We start from the raw sequence: 18,631 nt of genomic DNA on the forward strand, positions 1-18,631 counted from the left end.
AATGTTGGTGCAACCTTAGGTCAAGGTTGACCTGGTTGACCTGACTCGAGTTGACCTGACTCGAGTTATATTTTGATGTTTGACGAGAATAGAAAAGTTCTATTCTGATGTTTGACGAGAATAGAAAAGTTCTATTCTGATGTTTGACGAGAATAGAGAAGTTGAAGTTGTATCTTGATGTTTGACAAGGATACAAACTTGGGAGATTATGAGTGCAATCTTTGGTCAAGGTTGACCTGGTTGACCCGACTTGAATTGACCTGACACGGGAAAAGTCCAAGTATGGAGACTTGGCGTGGAAAAGTCCAAGCAGGGAGCTTGGCACGGGAAAAGTCCAAGTATGGAGACTTGGCACGGAAAAGTCCAAGCAGGGAGCTTGGCACGGGAAAAGTCCAAGTATGGAGACTTGGCGTGGAAAAGTCCAAGCAGGGAGCTTGGCACGGGAAAAGTCCAAGTATGGAGACTTGGCACGGAGAAGTCCAAGCAGGCACGGGAAAAGTCCAAGTATGGAGACTTGGCACGGAAAAGTCCAAGTATGGAAGCTTGGCATACTAAGCGGAGAGGGCTCGGTAGCTCGTTCTCCGGACTAGGCCGAGAGGGCTCGATGAGCTCGTCTCTGGACTAGATGGAGTCGGAGAGGGCTCGTAGCTCGCTCCTGACCGGGTCCGAGAGGGCCTGTGAGCTCGTTCTCTGACCGGACGATGGAGTCGGAGAGGGCTCGGTAGCTCGTTCTCCGGACTAGGTCGAGAGGGCTCGTGAGCTCGCTCGTGACCGTAGGGGTTAGGTGGAGTCTAAACCCGGATCGGTCCGTGACCGATCGATGTCTGTTGGTTGGTGATCGATGCGGTGACCGTCGAGAACAAACAGATGTGTTTCAGGAATTACCGATCGGTGTGACCGATCGTAATCATCTGACGAAGAAGATCGAGAAGAAAGGGGATCGGCCGGACCGATCACTTGAGTCCTGATCGGTCCACAGACCGATCAGAGAGTTGGGCAACTCTCTATGAAGCGTGCTGATCGGCCTGGGGACCGATCAGCATAGGTCCTGATCGGTCCCAAGACCGATCAGAGAAGGTCTGGACCGATCAGGGTGGAGCCTGATCGGTCCAGGCCCTAGCCGTTGCAACACAACGGTCTTCTTCTTCGCAGGTTATATAACAGGTCGAGGGCTACAGGGACTGCCTCTCTTTTCTTTCTGATCTTACTACAATCAGAGCTTTGCTGAGCTCTCATTTTCCTGAAGCTTCGTGGAAGCTTCCTTCGGCTGGTTCCTGCTGTTGTAGGTGTTTCGTGAAGTTGCTGCTTCATCCAGTCGACGAGAAGGCAAGCAAGTGTGTTTACAATTTCTATTGTTCTTGTTTGTTTCCTCTATTGTTGTACTCTTCTGTTTTGCTGTTGCAAAGACTTTGTGGTGAGGTTTCTCCACCCAGAAGGAGTTCATATTAGACGGTTATTGGGGGTCTCATCCACCGACGGATTGATAGGCTTCGTCCACCTTACGGACACGCCGAGGAGTAGGAGTTTCATCTCCGAACCTCGTTACATCGCTGTGCTTGAGGTTTGATTTCTCCATTTACGTTTCTGTTGTTATTTTTCCGCTGCGCTAACCTAATTCGTAGGAAGAAAAGAAAAATTGGGGTCGGCTATTCACACCCCCCCTCTCTAGCCGCATCCGAAGGTCCTAACAAGTGGTATCAGAGCAAGGTTGCTCTTCGTCGGATTAACACCCGGGGGAGCACAAGCTAGAGAATGGATCGACTCGGAGAAGACATCACGATTCCACCCTTCTATGAGTGCTACGACTTCGCGTATTGGAAGGTAAGAATGAAGTATTTTCTTATGACTAACCTAGCAAATTGGAATTGTGTGCAAGTAGGTTTTATTCCTCCGGTGGATAGAAAGGGAGAACTTCTCAAGAAAAAGAAGTGGACGAAAGAACAAATCCACCAATCCACAATCAACGACGAGGTAACGAAAATCCTTGAATTTTCATTACCTAGTGATATCTTGTGTAAGATAGGTGGATACAACAATGCCAAGGAGTTGTGGAACAACTTGACTAAGTTCCATGAGGAGAGCTCCAATTCAAGTCATGAAGAGGAGTCAAGTGAGCCAAGTAGCTCACATCATGGAGGTAAGGAATTAGAAGTTGAGGGCTACTCAACATCTATGGAAGAAGAGGAGGAGAGTTCTTCTTCAAGATTGGTGCAAGAAGAAGCTTCTACCTCCGGAAGGGATGAAGAAGAGAGCTTACATCCATCCTCAACCCTAGGTAACTCAAGCGATTTAATTTCAAGTAAATTACATATAATGTGCTTTGAGTGTAGGGAATATGGGCATTACAAGAGTAAATGTCCAAAGAGGATTAGGAAGACTCCACCGGCACCAAAGGTCAAGGAAGCCGGAGTCCCGAAACGCAAGAGCAAGGAGCACGTGGTGTGCTTCCAATGCAAGCGAAGGGGGCATTATAGAAGTCAATGTCCGAGGGGGAGGCAACCTCACAAGGACAAGAGACCAAGCACATCTATAGGGGGAGCTAAGGCAAACCCTAAGGTATCCTTTAAGGCACATTCTTGCAATCCTTATAAGACACATGCTAGTAATTTTATTGCAATTGTCAATAATGATAAGCATGATAATCTTAGAAACCGATACATGTGCTTAGGTGCAAAACATGTTAGCCTAGACAAGAACAATACTAGAAATGCCAACCCTAGGACTAACTCATCTAAGGTTAAGGAAAACCTAGGTAGGAATCCCAAAACAACTAGACATATGCCTAGGAATACCTTAAAGAAAAATGACAAATTAAAACTTGAGGTATTAGAAAAGGAAAATCAAGTCTTGAGGTCAAGACTTGACACTTTAGAAAAGACCCTTAAGAATTTGGAGAAATCATCTTTAGGGCCTAAGGGTCAAAAGCAAAAGCCCAAGGACATGAGAGGTTTGAGTCACAAACCTAAGTCTCAAGTGGTCAAGCTCACTTATCATAATGTTCCATTCGATTATAGAACAAGACCTAGGGCTAGGAAGACCATCACCAAGGTCACAAGGGGAGTCACCCCTAGAGTTGATCTTGATGAGTCCCAAATGGCCAAGGCTTTAAAGCCTAAGAGGGTCATTAGGAGGGTTGCTAGGGAAGTCATCCCTAGTGAATATTTAGTGAACCCAATGAGCTCAAATAGGTATTGGGTTCCTAAGAGCATGATTCCATCACGCTAGATGGATTAGAGTGTGCCAACCTTAATTGAATAGGTAGTTAATCTATTCATGACACAAGGTGGCACTTTAGGAATTTTCAAGGTGTAATCAAGCCTTGAAAATGAAATTAAAAATTATTCCTAAGGTGATTAGGATGTGCCAACCACATTTGAGGAGTTTTATAGGGTCAATCTAATTGGCACATAGTGATCTAAAAATCTTGAGTATATGTTTTTAGGTCTATTACACTTAGGAATATAGAATTCATGGCAAAATGATCAAAACTATCAAAAATGGCAACTAAGGCTAGAATTAGGTATTTTCTATACCTTTATATGTTATTTGCCATATATTGTTTCTCATATGCCATATCATGACATCATATCTAATTTACTATCATTTGAAATGTCATGATAATGCTTAGGTTAGTTATATGTCATGCCTTATTTAAGTTTCATACTTTATGCCATGACATCATGACATTGGCACATATGTTCACTTATGATATTATTTTATGTCATGTCATCATCTCTTGCATTTATGATCAATTAAATTGATTTAAGGATAAAAAACTCAATTTGATATGGAAATCAAATTGTTGTTTAGAAAATGCATGAGAACTTAGCTTAAGATGACCTAAACCCATATCTCACATCAAAATTGACTTGGATGTGTTTGATACACCTTAGATGTGTGTGAGATATTAGGATGATGAGTTAGGATCAAGGTGCATAGTTCTTGTACCTAGATGAGCCTAATTCGAAATTGAGGATCATAGGGAAAGCTTGTGTATAAGTCATGTACATTTAGCCCTAAGATTGTGGTCCTAAATTAAATGGTTTAAAATCATTTCAAAATTGATTTGAAAAACCTTGATGAAGCTTTTCTAGTGACAACATTCATCATTGAGCAAGTTGATACAAAGTTGAGGTAAACTTGAACTATTTCAAAGTTTTAAAACTTTGTATCAAGGTTTGAAAATGGAAGTTATTTTCATAGAAAACTATTTTTCCATGATAGTATATGGTATGAGGAATGTATCCTCAAAATTTTATAATTTTTAGAATTTTCTGTAATTTTGTAGGGGTTTCTGAATTTCGGGAGGAAGAAATTCAGAAATCAGAAATCAGACATGTGTGACCGATCAGGAGGTTCCCTGATCGGTCCAGGTGATGCTGGATCGGTCACTGGACCGCAGGGAGCTCCTGATCGGTCTGGTGACCGATCGGGCGTGCCAAAATGCTAATTTTCGACTGTGTTGTCTGAAATTTCAGCTGAAAGTTAAAACACAGTTTGTGTTTTGGATTTCTAAAGGTTTGAAACTCTCCAAGACATTGTTGGTACAATGGTCAAGGGGGAGTTGACTTTTAGGGGGAGTTTTACCTATTAGTCAAGGGGGAGTTGACTTTTAGGGGGAATTTTTACTCTAAAGACTTGAGTGATATGGGATTATCACTAAGTTGATTGTTGACTTTAGTATCAAGGGGGAAATTAAGGGTTTCAATGAAAGGTATGGGACTTTCATTAGGAAGAAACTCTTGACCTTGAATCACTCTTTTTGATGTGTGTCAAAAAGGGGGAGAATGGGAGAATGTCCAAAGAATGTTCAAGGAAGAACATTAGAGTTTGGGGAGAATGTTCAAGGAAGAACATTGGAAAACCTAAGTTAGGTTATCGGGTTAACCTAACTTGATTATGGTTTTTGTCAAACATCAAAAAGGGGGAGATTATTGGTGCAACCTTAGGTCAAGGTTGGCCTGGTTGACCTGACTCGAGTTGACCTGACTCGAGTTGTATTTTGATGTTTGACGAGAATAGAAAAGTTCTATTCTGATGTTTGACGAGAATAGAAAAGTTCTATTATGATGTTTGACGAGAATAGAGAAGTTGAAGTTGTATCTTGATGTTTGACAAGGATACAAACTTGGGAGATTATGGGTGCAATCTTTGGTCAAGGTTGACCTGGTTGACCCGACTTGAATTGACCTGACACGGGAAAAGTCCAAGTATGGAGACTTGGCGTGGAAAAGTCCAAGCAGGGAGCTTGGCACGGGAAAAGTCCAAGTATGGAGACTTGGCACGGAAAAGTCCAAGCAGGGAGCTTGGCACGGGAAAAGTCCAAGTATGGAGACTTGGCACGAAAAAGTCCAAGCAGGGAGCTCGGCACGGGAAAAGTGGCATGGTGAAAAGTCCAAGCAGGGAGCTTGGCACGGGAAAAGTCCAAGTATGGAGACTTGGCACGGAGAAGTCCAAGCAGGGAACTTGGCACGGAAAAGTCCAAGTATGGAGACTTGGCACGGGAAAAGTCCAAGTATGGAAGCTTGGCATACGAAGTCGGAGAGAGCTCGGTAGCTCGTTCTCCGGACTAGGTCAGAGAGGCCGAGCTCGCTCTGGACGGATGGAGCGGAGAGGGCTCGGTAGCTCGTTCTCGACTAGGCCGAGAGAGGGCTCGGTGGCTCGTTCTCTGGACCGGACGATGGAGTCGGAGAGGGCTGTAGGCTCGCTTCGTAGCTCGGTAGCTCGTTCTCAGGACCAGGTAGGGGTTAGGGCTGGGAGCTCTAAACCCGGATCGGTTTGGTGATCGATCCAGTGATACGCTGGTTGACTGATCGGTCTGGTGACCGATCAATAACCAAACAGTGTGTTTCTGTGAATTACCTGATCGGTTTGGTGACCGATCAGTAATCATACAGAAGTGAAGAAGATCGGGAGAAGAGAGAGGGGGATCGGTCTGTGGACCGATCCACCTGAGTCCTGATCGTTCCACAGACCGATCAGAGAGTTGGGCAACTCTCTATGAAGCGTGCTGATCGGTCTGGGGACCGATCATCATAGGTCCTGATCGGTCCCAAGACCGATCAGAGAAGGTCTGGACCGATCAGGGTGGAGCCTGATCGGTCCAGGCCCTAGCCGTTGCAACACAACGGTCTTCTTCTTCGTAGGTTATATAACAGGTCGAGGGCTACAGGAACTGCCTCTCTTTTCTTTCTGATCTTACTGCAATCAGAGCTTTGCTGAGCTCTCATTTTCCTGAAGCTTCGTGGAAGCTTCTTTCGGCTGGTTCCTGCTGTTGTAGGTGTTTCGTAAAATTGCTGCTTCATCCAGTCGACGAGAAGGCAAGCAAGTGTGTTTACAATTTCTATTGTTCTTGTTTGTTTCCTCTATTGTTGTACTCCTCTGTTTTGCTGTTACAAAGACTTTGTGGTGTGGTTTCTCCACCCAGAAGGAGTTCATATTAGACGGTTATTGGGGGTCTCATCCACCGACGGATTGATAGGCTTCGTCCATCTTACGGACGCGCCGAGGAGTAGGAGTTTCATCTCCGAACCTCGTTACATCGCTGTGCTTGAGGTTTGATTTCTCCATTTACGTTTCTGTTGTTATTTTTCCGCTGCGCTAACCTAATTCGTAGGAAGAAAAGAAAAATTGGGGTCGGCTATTCACACCCCCCCTCTCTAGACGCATCCGAAGGTCCTAACACATAACTCTTCCACTCGTCACACCAGACAATGTATACATGACATACAAATGGACAATCATCATATGAACACCACCAACGAAGTATCCCCTACCATACATACTCTACATGTAAAAATATCACAAAGTATAGATAATTCGAAGTGTAGACTGTATAAGAATTAAATAGAATCACAAGAGTCAAGCATAAGTATCAAGCAGGAAAGCAACAACCGAACACGATATAAGGTAATACAGCCTAAACCATCACATAACAATCATGCACTAAGGTCAATAAAAAAATCTACATAGAGCCAGGGAAGAAGTATCCACCTTTATCTGTCGACTGTGAAACCCGCGTCAAGACACTTGTCTCAAACCAAAGTCCTGCAATACAGGATGTATAGATTTAGCTAATCACGTATAAATTAAATAGCTAAATCAAATCACCAAATCTATTTAGGATAACTATAAATCGAATATAATCCTCGATTAACCACCTAACTAGAGTTAAGTCAGCTTAACCCTAATTAATCCATCATCCTCCTTAAATTAGGTTTTAATCTCTCTAATTAAGCCTAATCATTCCACAACCTAATTAAATTAGGTTTATACATGCATATCTCCAAAAACTCAGCCAATTTCATAATCATCCAAATGATCGCTCACATCTAATCAAGTTTAATTCCATCAACTAAGCATCAAACCAACAAATCCACCATTCTACTCCTAGCAATAACTTTAGCTTTAATACTTACCAAAATCTGATAATGATCACAGGTGACTCAAGATCGAAGTGTAACCCACGGTTGGAAATTGTTGGTGATGCCCATTAAAAATCTTCAGTAACCTAAACCAAGCCATTCAACACATAGAAAACCTAATTTAGCAACATACTAATGAGAATCACAAAGGTACCTCTCTGGAAAATACTTACCGTGAGGTTTAGCAGCAGTTCAGTATCTCACAGCCCACAAGAACTTCTTGCCGACATCTACCAAAGATCCCTACACTACTTCTTTCCAAAATCAATCCCGAGCCTAGCTGTAGAGCAATTGATTTACTGAAATTCTTAACAAACAAAGCTCTGCTCACCTCAAGCACTCCACCTCTTCACCGAGACTTCAATCGTCGGAGAGGATTGCAGATCCGATGGAGAAAGCGATCCCTAACAAAGTTGTGGTGGCCGGAACCAAGATACAATCTCTACTTCCCAGAAAACCACCCAAATCAAACCATCAAGAAGAGCACATGCTCAAATCCATGACCCAATCTAAACACTTACCTCCAAGATCAAGGCTAGGGCAACGATCTGCTTTTGCCGACAAACAGAGGAGAAGATCGGGGAAAGAAATAGCGAAAACCGACACTGCTACCTCACCCAATGGTCAACGCTTGACAGATTCAATGTCGGCGTCCTCAATTTCTTTTTGACGGAAACAAGTGGTGCGACGATGGCAATGAAAAGGAAATTCGTCGCTGCTGCTTGCCGAGGCCGGAGAGGAGAAGAAGGCCAGAATGAAGGATCGGCAGTAGCTTGCTCTTCCCCCTCACCGCTCCAAGATCAACTCCTCGCCGGCGACGCCGAGAAGAGGCGAGGAAATCGCCGATCGTCGAGATCAAAGAACGTGAAGAACAGAGAAGGGAGTCAGGGAAAATGAATGGGAAGAAGTTAGTTTTGGGTTTTTAAACCTAGGATTTAATTAACCAACTATAGGTTAATTTAATCAATCAACTCCCACTTAATTTGTGTATTCCAAACAAGCCCCCACTTAACTCAACCAATTCATCCCCTCAAAACAAGTCATACGGACTTCGTTTATATCCCGAAAAATTTCTAAAAATTCTCGAAAAATCCAATAAGATTTTTCGTCCAATAACATTTATTATTTTAAATTTTGTGATATCTTACATTCTCCTCCACTAATAAAAATTTAGTCCCCAAATTTACTAGTCAACTCAGGGATCCTCATCCAAGGATAACATCACTCATATACCACTCACTTTAAGTATAATGAACAAATGACCAACAGTGATGCTCCACCTCCAAGTGAATAACGATGACTCTGTGAGTTATGGGCTCCCTCTACTCCCGCTACTCCCACTCTGCAATCTAGCCAACTGCGGAACAAATCAACTACCTCTAAAATCTAAAATCCACTATCAACAGATCCTCAAACATCTGTATAAGGCACTCAAACTATCCATCATTCTGAGGGTGAAAGTCTATACTAACACAAAATTCTGAACTCAAAGTCTGTTGTAATCTCGATTAAAACCAAGATGAAAAAATCACGGATCTCCATCCAATATAACACTCAGAGATATACCATGAAGTCCAGTAATCTCTCTACAGTGTAATCCTGCTACTCAATCCAAAAGAATCCGTTCTACAAATCGATAGTTAGGGAGCAAAGTCATCACCCAACAATGATTACCCAAACCATCATATCCTCTCCATGTCCTGGATAATCCCACAACAAAATCCATCAAAACATGCTCCCAACTCCACTCTAGTATCCAAATCAATGGAGACAATCCTATTAACATATGATGTTCAACCTCCTCTTGCTGGCATGCTAGACCTCAAGCTACTAAATCGGCGATGTCTTTCTTCATATCGTTCCACCAATAAGAATGCTCCAAGTCTCCAGACAGTAGGTGTCACCCGAATGTATCGTAAATCCATATCAATGTGTTTTCTACAGTGACTCCTTCCGGATAAGAAGTGACTCGAAAACACACATAATCTCCCATGGAAATAAAGAATCAAATTCTCATTTCATGAGAATTCTAACTACTGGCACGAGACTACTCCGCTCATACTACATCGGAACTGCACCAAACCTCAGGTATGATACATCTGTGTGGAGTACAAATCCGTCTACACTATAAAGCATAACTAAGACGGTGCAATTAACAACTTTTCGTTCCAACTCCTAAAATTGATCTCGTACGCATCTGTCCGGGAAAGTTTTATTCCTTTCCTAAACAGTCCAGTCAACGACATAACAATGCTAGTGAAACCCTCATCCAATCTCCGGTAATATCCAGCTAGACTGAGGAAGTTGCGATTCTCATGTATAGACTACGACTACTCCCCAACTGATAACAGCTTATATCTCCTGTAGATCCACTAATATCCCTACTGGTGACCATGTGTCATAGAAATCCCACAGATGACAATCAAAATACGCACTACTGAACTTCACATATAGACGTCCCCGTCGAAACATCTCTAGAACTATGCGAAGATAGTGTTCGTAACCCACCTTGGATCGGGAATAGATCATAACATCGTCAATGAAGACAATGAAAACTGATCCAATCACCCTAGGAATACCAAGTGCATTGAGTCCATGAAAACATCTAGGCATGATATGCCTAAATGGTAACCCCAATGACTCATAATGTACGTATGACAAGGTCACTCAACCGTAAGATCCCCAACAACAAGTCTGTAATCTAATCACCAACTACAGATCACTAAATCCATACATATCACACCTATGCTACTCCCCATATCACTACCAACATCAAACACCAAATAATAGATCATCAAAAGACAACAAATCACTACACCTGATCTCCCCACATCCACCAATCAAAATCATCCTCAACATCAATCAAACCTGATAACTTCATGTACAATGATAATGAAAAAGGAAATCATCCAACCTTTAACACTTGCTGCCAACAAACTAAACGTATTCAAAAAGTCTGCCAAATCTCATCATCTCATCCTCTTAGATACTCAAATATCCACAGTAAAAGAATGTTAATCCCAAGTCCAAAGATTCACACCACCTCCTGACTGAGAGTCTACCCATCAAGAAGATATCTCCACAACTCTCATAATCATCCTATAAATGTCCCTCGACAAATATCGATAAAAGGTCGAAGCCTCCAATATGAGATATAGCCTACAAGACATGATAAAATGATCATGTGGTCAAGGTCTTGAGTTACTTGATAGAGACAATATTAGCTAAGTCGTCTAACCATTGTCTTATACCTCATCTTACTGTGATTGCTCCATCTGAGGTTCAGTAGCCTCTAGTATCGAGCAATGAACTCAAAGATGGACACTGTAACTAAGTAGCTGATCAAAATATCTGTCAGTCGACGCCCTACCCCTCGAAGATCATCATCTGAAATTATACCTAGTTACTGTCGGAACTCTTAGGTATTACTCAACTAATACCACTTCCTCCATATCATTACAAGTCGTAGATCACTAGGTACATCAAGGATATCTAACTACATCCGATAGGTCTATGAGTTAGGATCTCCCATGGAGCAACGTTAGGCGAGTCTACTAGTCATCGCCTTAAAATCCATCATGCTAACGAAAGAAATAGAGAACTACTCTCTCTCCAAACACCTCAAGGAAATCACTAAGTGATGACCTGATCTCCAAAAAGCATTTTTTGCTTCTTCCTTCACGTGGTACCGGGTCATGTAAAGGTTAAGCAGCTAACTTCAACTCTCTCACGTCAGTACAAATCATATATCCAAATGTACTCTCCAACTCATACACCCTAGTAATGGTTGTATCTCATAAGTGTTAAACATGTAGCCTTACATTTTTCCCACATCAGTGGAGGTATCTTATCCGAATATACCTTCTAAGTCATCCTATCAGTACAAACAGTCCATGGTCAAAGTCCCCATGGAATAGGATATGACAATGCTCTACAGGCTGACCAAGCTGACAATGGTATACGATTAACTCAGTCCTTCCCATGACTGTATAAGTCATGTAATCAAGTATGTCTCCCAAAATATCTAACCAAGCACGAGTATCCCAAAGATAGGAATCTCTAAAAATATAGTAAGTCAGCCCCCTATAGATCAAACTGCCAAAATAAATCGATCATCAACTAACTAATCTACCGAAGTCAACAAGGGTAAATCGACCGCTCTATATGCCTAACTAACAGGAGTATAAAACCAACTAAGATAAGTTAAACCCCACTGCACAAGTCAAATAGGTAACCCAATCCTAGACAGGAGTAAATTGGTACTCTACTAACTGAGTCAACATGAGTGTACAGATATCATCCACCACCCAGCTAATAATAACAGGGACTAGTATGTGCCTCTAACTCTCAACCAACTAGTAGTAACAAACACTAAAACTACTGGTAGTATGATATAAAAAATCCCCTGAGACTGTAATCCTTGATCTCTAGTAGGGTCAACCGTGATCAGTGGTTGACCGAACACATGAAATGCATGCTACAAATAACTAGACAAGTACTAACAAAAGTGTACTAACACACACTACAAGAAAAACCCTCATAGATATCGGTGGAACAACAACAGTTTTAAGCAAAAACCGATGTCTTTGAGTATTTTACACCGGGTTTTCCAAAAATCGGTGTCTATGAGCGCAGATTTTCGCTCATAGACATCGGTTTTTTTATCCGATGTCTATGAGCGTCTTTTTTTTCGTTAATAGACATCGATTTTAACAGCGGTTTTTAAAATCCGGTGTCTATGATAAAATAAAATAATTCAATTTTCCCACCAATACTTAGTCGAAATTTACAATACTTCACTCTTTCCTCCAAACCTAAACCTAAACCTTTATCGCGCCGTCCACCATATACCGTCGCAACACCGCCACCACTTTTCTCCTCGCCTCTAGCCGTCTGACCATCTCTCTTAGCCTCATCTCCCTCTTCCCCCTTAGGCAGCCTCCTGGGACATCTTACTCTGGGAAGGCAAGTCCACCCCGTGGACTATGTTACTTAGATTCGTAATCCTTTTTAAACTGAATGTCTTGGTTTAATGTCTTGGCATCCATTCTCTTAGAATATGGGCAAGGGAAGAATCCGCTCCCGGGAAAGCACATGAAGCTGAGACCATTGCCTTATGCTCCCATGCTAGATCTATGAAAGATGGCGTCTTTTTCATTGACGGAGGAGGATGTGCTACGGTGTTGCCGCAGCAAGTGTTTCACCAAGGAGCTCGCCTCTGCCTCGCCATTTTCCGACCTCCACCACGCAATCCAGTCCGCCCGCAGGATCTGGTTCAACAAGGTCGTACCTTTGCCCCCCTCTTCTCTACTGTCGATCACCCTCGCTGACCCCTTTCCTCGCCTTCTAATTCTTCAGATCGACGTCGCCAGATGGTCCCATCCGCATTGTTCGCCAGTCTTCTCCCTGAAAGTTGAAACCCTAAAAATCTGAATAGTCTCGTCGCCACCCATGTCGCACTTCGGGAGATCAGGGCCGCAGGACATCAAGGACACCTACTCCCTCCTCGTTCTCAACATCAGCTTCCGTGAGTGTTTTCCCTTTCTCCTCGGACTCTCTTGCTGGTTTTGATGGGAATCCAGTTTTTGACTCGCGTTCTGTTCGAATTGCTAAGTACCGCTGCCGATGATCTCTTTCCTCTCTTTGATCGGTACGGGAAAGTCATTGACGTGTTCATTCCAAGGGACCGGAGGTGAGAGATTGTTGTTATTGATACGATTTTTGAGTTTCAATTGTTTACTAAATTGTTTGTTCGTCTTTTGGCGACTCAAAGGACTGGAGATTCATGAGGGTTTGCTTTTGTGAGGTATAAGTATGCTGATGAGGCTCAGAAGGTTGTTGATAGACTTGATGGCAAGTTTCTTCTACTTTATTTTTGGTTTTGATAATTATTTTTCTGACGATGTTTGATCTTCTGGAAAGTAACCTGTAATTTGATTATTATTTTTATTGGATATTGTAGGGAGGAATGTGGATGGTCGGAATATTATGGTTTAGTTTGCAAAATATGGACCAAATGCTGAGCGTATGTAAGTTATGGAACTGCTAGTATTCTTTTGTGATTTTTTTGTTGAAGTGATTATTTTTTGCTATTGTTGCACTGACTTGAATTCAGTAGATTAGAAATAACTGGAAGGTTTTGCATTTAAGAATTATTTTGTATATCTCCTTTACAATACTTGAACAAATTTACTGAATAAGTGGTCCAAATTTTAATATCTTAAAGACATGAGTACTGTCACTCCAACACTTCTGATCTTGTATATCTGATTTTGATGTGCATCTAGTTACTTAGACAAAGACAAGGGATATTAATGCGGTCATCGAAAATCTTATATGATTGTTTGGAACACAAGTTGCATAATAAATGCAAAGTATACTTGAAAGAATTTTTAGTATTTAATGAATTCAAGCAGCCTTTGATGTTCTAAACTACTATCCCATTGTTAGCAATAGGTTAGCGGGTGACTGTTTGAGGTTCTTCCTCACACATTGTTAGTTTTGTGCAGAGTTTTACAAGTTTAGTTAATCTCTTAACAATTCATAGTGTAATGCTGCCCTTTTGACTGCATCTCGTCAATTTGTAGACGTGTATCTCATCTTCTATGGATGTAAACACTAAGCAATGTGATGTTTCTTTTCCGTTTAACATGAAATCTAATAAGTTGTATGTATCTTTTTTTTTTAATATTTTCCAGACATAAAGGAAAAATTATGGAAGCAGTTCCAAAGACAAGAGGAAGGTCAAGAAGTTGTAGCCCTCGACCTAGGTAATGATTTTTTATGTCAATCAGAATTGACATTTTACAATTCTTTTTTTGGAAGTTTATGTACCTTTGTGGTTTTTCTCTTAGTTAGCACTTCAACTCACATAGTTGATATGGAATGGCTATTATCTTTTATAGAGTTATCCCTCCTGAAAAAATACAGAATATTTCAAATTTCTGTTCAAGTTATTGCAAGATTACCTCAGTCATATAGATTGATGTCATTTGAACCTAATCTAAGAAATTGCTTGATCAGCGCTACCACATATTCAAGCTATGAGCAAACGAAAAGTCCTTTATGATGAAAAATATATAAGATTTTGGGGCTTAAAAATGGTGAAAAGATGAACAGAGCTTGCACATGGCTTAATGACCTAAGGATATCTTTTATGAAATTGCAGCAAATGCATGACGGATGTAATTCTGCGGTGAGACCAACAAGTAAGAGTAACAGGATTTTAACTTTCTCTATGGTCAACCTTGCATAACGGAACTTGTAGTTTCCTACTCTGTGTTGTTTGCTATGAAGAAGAGTGTACTGTAATCATGTGTGAACTGTGGATATTGTAGATTTCAGAGTCAAAGTCATCAGCCTGCATTAACTTTAGCGTCCAAATATTAGATGCTAAGTTGTTAAGATTAAACCTCAAGGGGCCATCCTCACCTTTTCTTGCACCTGACCATTCATAAGACTTCAACTCCTAGGGTGTTTAGCATTTGCATTCCAGATTCATTATATTTCATGCGTAGCAAGTTTAGATTCTTTACCATAAATAAATTCTTAGATTTAGTGTTTTTAGAATGTTTAGGTTCTGTGAACTGTTGTGATAATGGAACCTATTGTCTACTTGTTTATTTCTTCACTTTGATTATCATTTGTCATTGATTTAATCTATATTTTAGTTGAAATATAATTTGACTTCAACTCATAAGGATTTTACACTGACCATATTTTACTTGGTTCTTCTCCATACGAAGATCAATTGACCAGTTATTATATAAATCAAGAATGTAAAATTCCTCAAATTTGTTCTATTTTAATTGAAATCTCATTGCTTCCCAAAGATGACAGTGATCCAATGATTCTTTGTTGGGTTTGATATGAAAGAAGAAATTGCATATTTGGTATCTACACTTCTACTTTTTTTGTGAAGACTTTTACACTGTTTGTCTTTAGGTCTCCTTAATAGTTGCAACTAAGGGTTTGATGTTGTTTCTCCATTTCAAAATGTATTAATTGGCTGCTATATGAAACATGTCTATTTTTTCCTCTAATTATTTCTATTTTAACTAATATCTTACTCATTTTTAAAGTACATGATGATTTGTTGTTGACTTGCATACAAAAGAAGAGAAGTTTATTTACTATGTGTAGTTCTTATTTGTGTGAACTCTTAATCATTTTCTATTTATTTCAGGTTCTTCATAACATTGCTATTGCAGAATACTTTCACTGGAATATGCTACGTAATTCAATAACTCCTATTTTTCCACTGGGCTGTTAATTTCTTTTTGATTTTGTGGATAACTTTGCTACAAACTATGCTCTGAAGAGAGTTTATTATGTCAACTATGCATTGGGGATATTTGGACGCAGGAAACCTTGCTGGCATCTATTATGAACAAAGTCAACTTGACATGGCAATTCTGCATTACAAGCAAGCTATCAACTGTGATTCTACCTTTATTGAAGCTTACAATAATCTGGTAAGTTGATAATGGTCTAATATGTCAAAATGTGGTATCTTTCTTGATGGTCAGCCAGGTTAGTTAATGATCGACTTTCTTGCACATTAAAAGGGGAATGCTCTCAAAGATGCTGGACATGTGGAAGAGGCTATCAACTTCTATAGGGTGAACTTTTAATTTGGATATTTTTATTCTCTTAAGTTTTTTTTCCTTGTTGAATAACTTCATTTTAATAATTTTTCCCAAGTCATGCCTTGCTTTACAACCTAACCATCCACAAGCATTGTCAAGCCTTGGCAGCATATACATGGACTGGTAAGCTTTAGAAATGTTTGATGACAACTATGCGGATAGTTTATTTTTGTTCCTTAATGAAACTTCTCTTCATGCAGCAACATGATGAGTGTTGCTGCATCATTCTATAAGGCAACTTTAGCAGTTACAACAGGGATATCTGCGCCCTTCAACAACTTGGCTATTATATACAAGCAACAGGTAGAGTACTATATCTGCCTTTTTCATCGCTAGTTTGAGAGTTACTGCATATTGCCTCATTTAATGGAAGAAAGTCATATAATTTGTCTATCTTCTTCTTTGTTGTCTTTGCCCCTAGTTGGAAATTGATAGTTCTCTTGTATTACACCAGGGAAATTATGCAGAAGTGATAGCCTGTTACAATGAAGTTCTTCGCAGACTGCTGCTGGTGGTCTTGTCAATAGAAGGAACACATTTAAGGAGATTGGTAGAGTTACTGAAGCAATTCAGGATTATATACGTGCTGTGAATATCAGACCAACTATGCCTGAAGCCCATGCAAATTTGGCTTCAGCTTACAAAGATAGGTAATTTCTTCTTTAAATTTATGCTGGTGTTGGACTATATCAGTATCTTACATCATTGATTCTTCTTTCTATTTATTTGTGGTTGAGATAATTGATGAACGTTTCTCTTTTTAAGCATTCCAATTACTCATCTTGTTACCTGGTGCTCTTACTGCTTTTTCAATTATGATTTTTGGTCTTGATTTACTAATATATTATTTATGTGTTTTTATAGTTTACAAATCTCAAGTACTCCAGAGTTGAAATTGATGAAGTGCGGTTTGAGTGGGCTGAATGCATGCTAGATTACATTTGAGTAGAAAAGGTATTTGATTTTTGAAAACTTTGGATGATGCATGCATTTGCATGGATGCAAATTGCGAATATTACCTTGATGTGTACAATATCTATTACCTTTTGATGTTGTAAAAAGAATATTTGTGTATTTTATGGATACTGTTGTAAGAAGAATATTTATGTAATTTGTGAATATTTGTGTATTTTATGGATACTGTTGGAAGAAGAATATTTGTGTAATTTGTGAATATTTGTGTATTTTTTGGTTATTGTCGATTTTTCACTGTTTCGGAAATCAAATTTGTGCTGTTAAAAAATACTGATATTACATCGGTTTTCCACCGCTGCAAAACCGGTGTTATTAACTAATATTACATCGGTTGTATACCGCTGCCAAAACTGGTGTTATTAGCATATAATATTACATCGGTTTTACACCGTTGATGAAACAATGTCGTTAAGTGAAACTACACCGGTTAATAACCGATTTGAACACCGGTGTCGTTAAGTAATACTACACCGGTTTTAACCCAATGTCTAAAATGGCAGACTTTTTACATCGCCTTCATAGACATCGGTCGAAAATGTAATAGACACCGGTGGAAAACCGATGTCTATGAGGGTTTTTATTGTAGTGACATGTCATCACTATCAGAACAACAATGCATGTACTAACAGAAATGTATGATAGCAATATGCAAATATACCTCCTATAGCCTGGAGATGTCCTGCTGTTGTCTGGTCCCAAAATCTAAAAAGTCACATCAAGAATACTGAAACATGAAATCCCAAAACATGAAAGAAAGACATCGTAAACTTGCTCTGATACCAATAAATTGGTATCAGATTAACTCAAAAATCCAAAAAAGGAAAAACAACAGGCATCGAAAACCTGCTCTCATACCACTAAATTGTCACACCCCTAAAGGACTCCCTACTGAAAATTTTCGACAACATCTCCCCTGTACGGGTGACAATCTGAGACATACATAAAAAAATACATCAACCACATGCGGCTGGAATATATATACACAATCACACAGTTAAATAATCAGCCCACTCAGCTGAAATAAGAATAAACACAACCACGCAGTTATATGTATACAATAAATAGCCCACTCAGCTGTATAAAAACCAACACAGCGGAAAAGCGATAACGGAAAGCCCAATACAAAGCAAACCAACCCACTGCTAGTTGGCTAGGCTTTATACAACAACCACAACAATAAATACAACTATTAGTTAGAGCCCTAGAGCCAATCATTTGATGATTGTTGTATGGATTCATTGTATCATATTCTTGTATATTAATAAAGGCATTTGTTTTGGTTATTATACTTACTTGTATTGGTGCCAAATAACTAAGTATAATAGTGTCCTTGAGTAGAGGGTTCTTGCCTATATCAATCGGTTAGTTGAACCGATAGTGAGATTATATAGGGAACACTACTCTTAATATTCCTAGTCGAGTATTAACATTCAGGGACAATGTTAATGCTACGAGACTAGCATGTAGGTCAACTCGATGACTTGATCTCACAAGTCATGGATATAGAGATATCAAGTTGACACATGAGTATGCATTGGAGAATGTATACTGAATGACCCGCCATGAGAAAGTATCATGGATCGT

The 18,631-nt window shown here is 40.1% G+C and overlaps 1 protein-coding gene and 1 long non-coding RNA gene across 5 annotated transcripts; both read left to right on the top strand.

Moving 5' to 3' along the window:
• Window positions 1-13,350: 13,350 nt before the first annotated feature.
• On the top strand, window positions 13,351-14,841 carry LOC122034959. The gene is made up of 3 exons (XR_006126843.1): window positions 13,351-13,453; window positions 14,123-14,194; window positions 14,593-14,841. It is a non-coding gene; the product is annotated as an uncharacterized LOC122034959 (long non-coding RNA).
• A 587-nt stretch (window positions 14,842-15,428) lies between these two features.
• On the top strand, window positions 15,429-16,560 carry LOC122034785 (probable UDP-N-acetylglucosamine--peptide N-acetylglucosaminyltransferase SEC). 4 transcript variants are annotated; one of them, XM_042594139.1, is made up of 5 exons: window positions 15,429-15,658; window positions 15,789-15,898; window positions 15,992-16,045; window positions 16,128-16,195; window positions 16,285-16,457. In XM_042594139.1, exons 1-5 carry the CDS (start codon window positions 15,559-15,561, stop codon window positions 16,406-16,408), a joined length of 456 nt encoding a protein of 151 aa, XP_042450073.1. In that variant the 5' UTR covers window positions 15,429-15,558; the 3' UTR covers window positions 16,409-16,457. The 4 variants fall into 4 exon arrangements, with proteins under 4 accessions (XP_042450073.1, XP_042450072.1, XP_042450074.1 ...); XM_042594138.1 differs by having other exon boundaries at window positions 15,574-15,658; window positions 16,273-16,456; XM_042594140.1 differs by lacking the exon at window positions 16,285-16,457 and adding an exon at window positions 16,527-16,560 and having other exon boundaries at window positions 15,578-15,658.
• The last annotated feature ends 2,071 nt before the right edge of the window (window positions 16,561-18,631 follow it).

This window comes from Zingiber officinale, chromosome 11B (genome assembly GCF_018446385.1).
Source record: "Zingiber officinale cultivar Zhangliang chromosome 11B, Zo_v1.1, whole genome shotgun sequence".
NCBI classification, from domain to species: domain Eukaryota; kingdom Viridiplantae; phylum Streptophyta; class Magnoliopsida; order Zingiberales; family Zingiberaceae; genus Zingiber; species Zingiber officinale.

What these genes read in the sequence shown, in the direction of transcription:
- LOC122034785 (XM_042594139.1), top strand. Translation starts at nt 15,559, where the DNA reads ATGTGTAGTTCTTATTTGTGTGAACTCTTAATCATTTTCTATTTATTT. An exon ending in TTGAAGCTTACAATAATCTG is followed by an intron (nt 15,899 to 15,991) that starts GTAAGTTGATAA and finishes GCACATTAAAAG; the next exon opens with GGGAATGCTCTCAAAGATGC. An exon ending in GGCAGCATATACATGGACTG is followed by an intron (nt 16,196 to 16,284) that starts GTAAGCTTTAGA and finishes CAACATGATGAG; the next exon opens with TGTTGCTGCATCATTCTATA.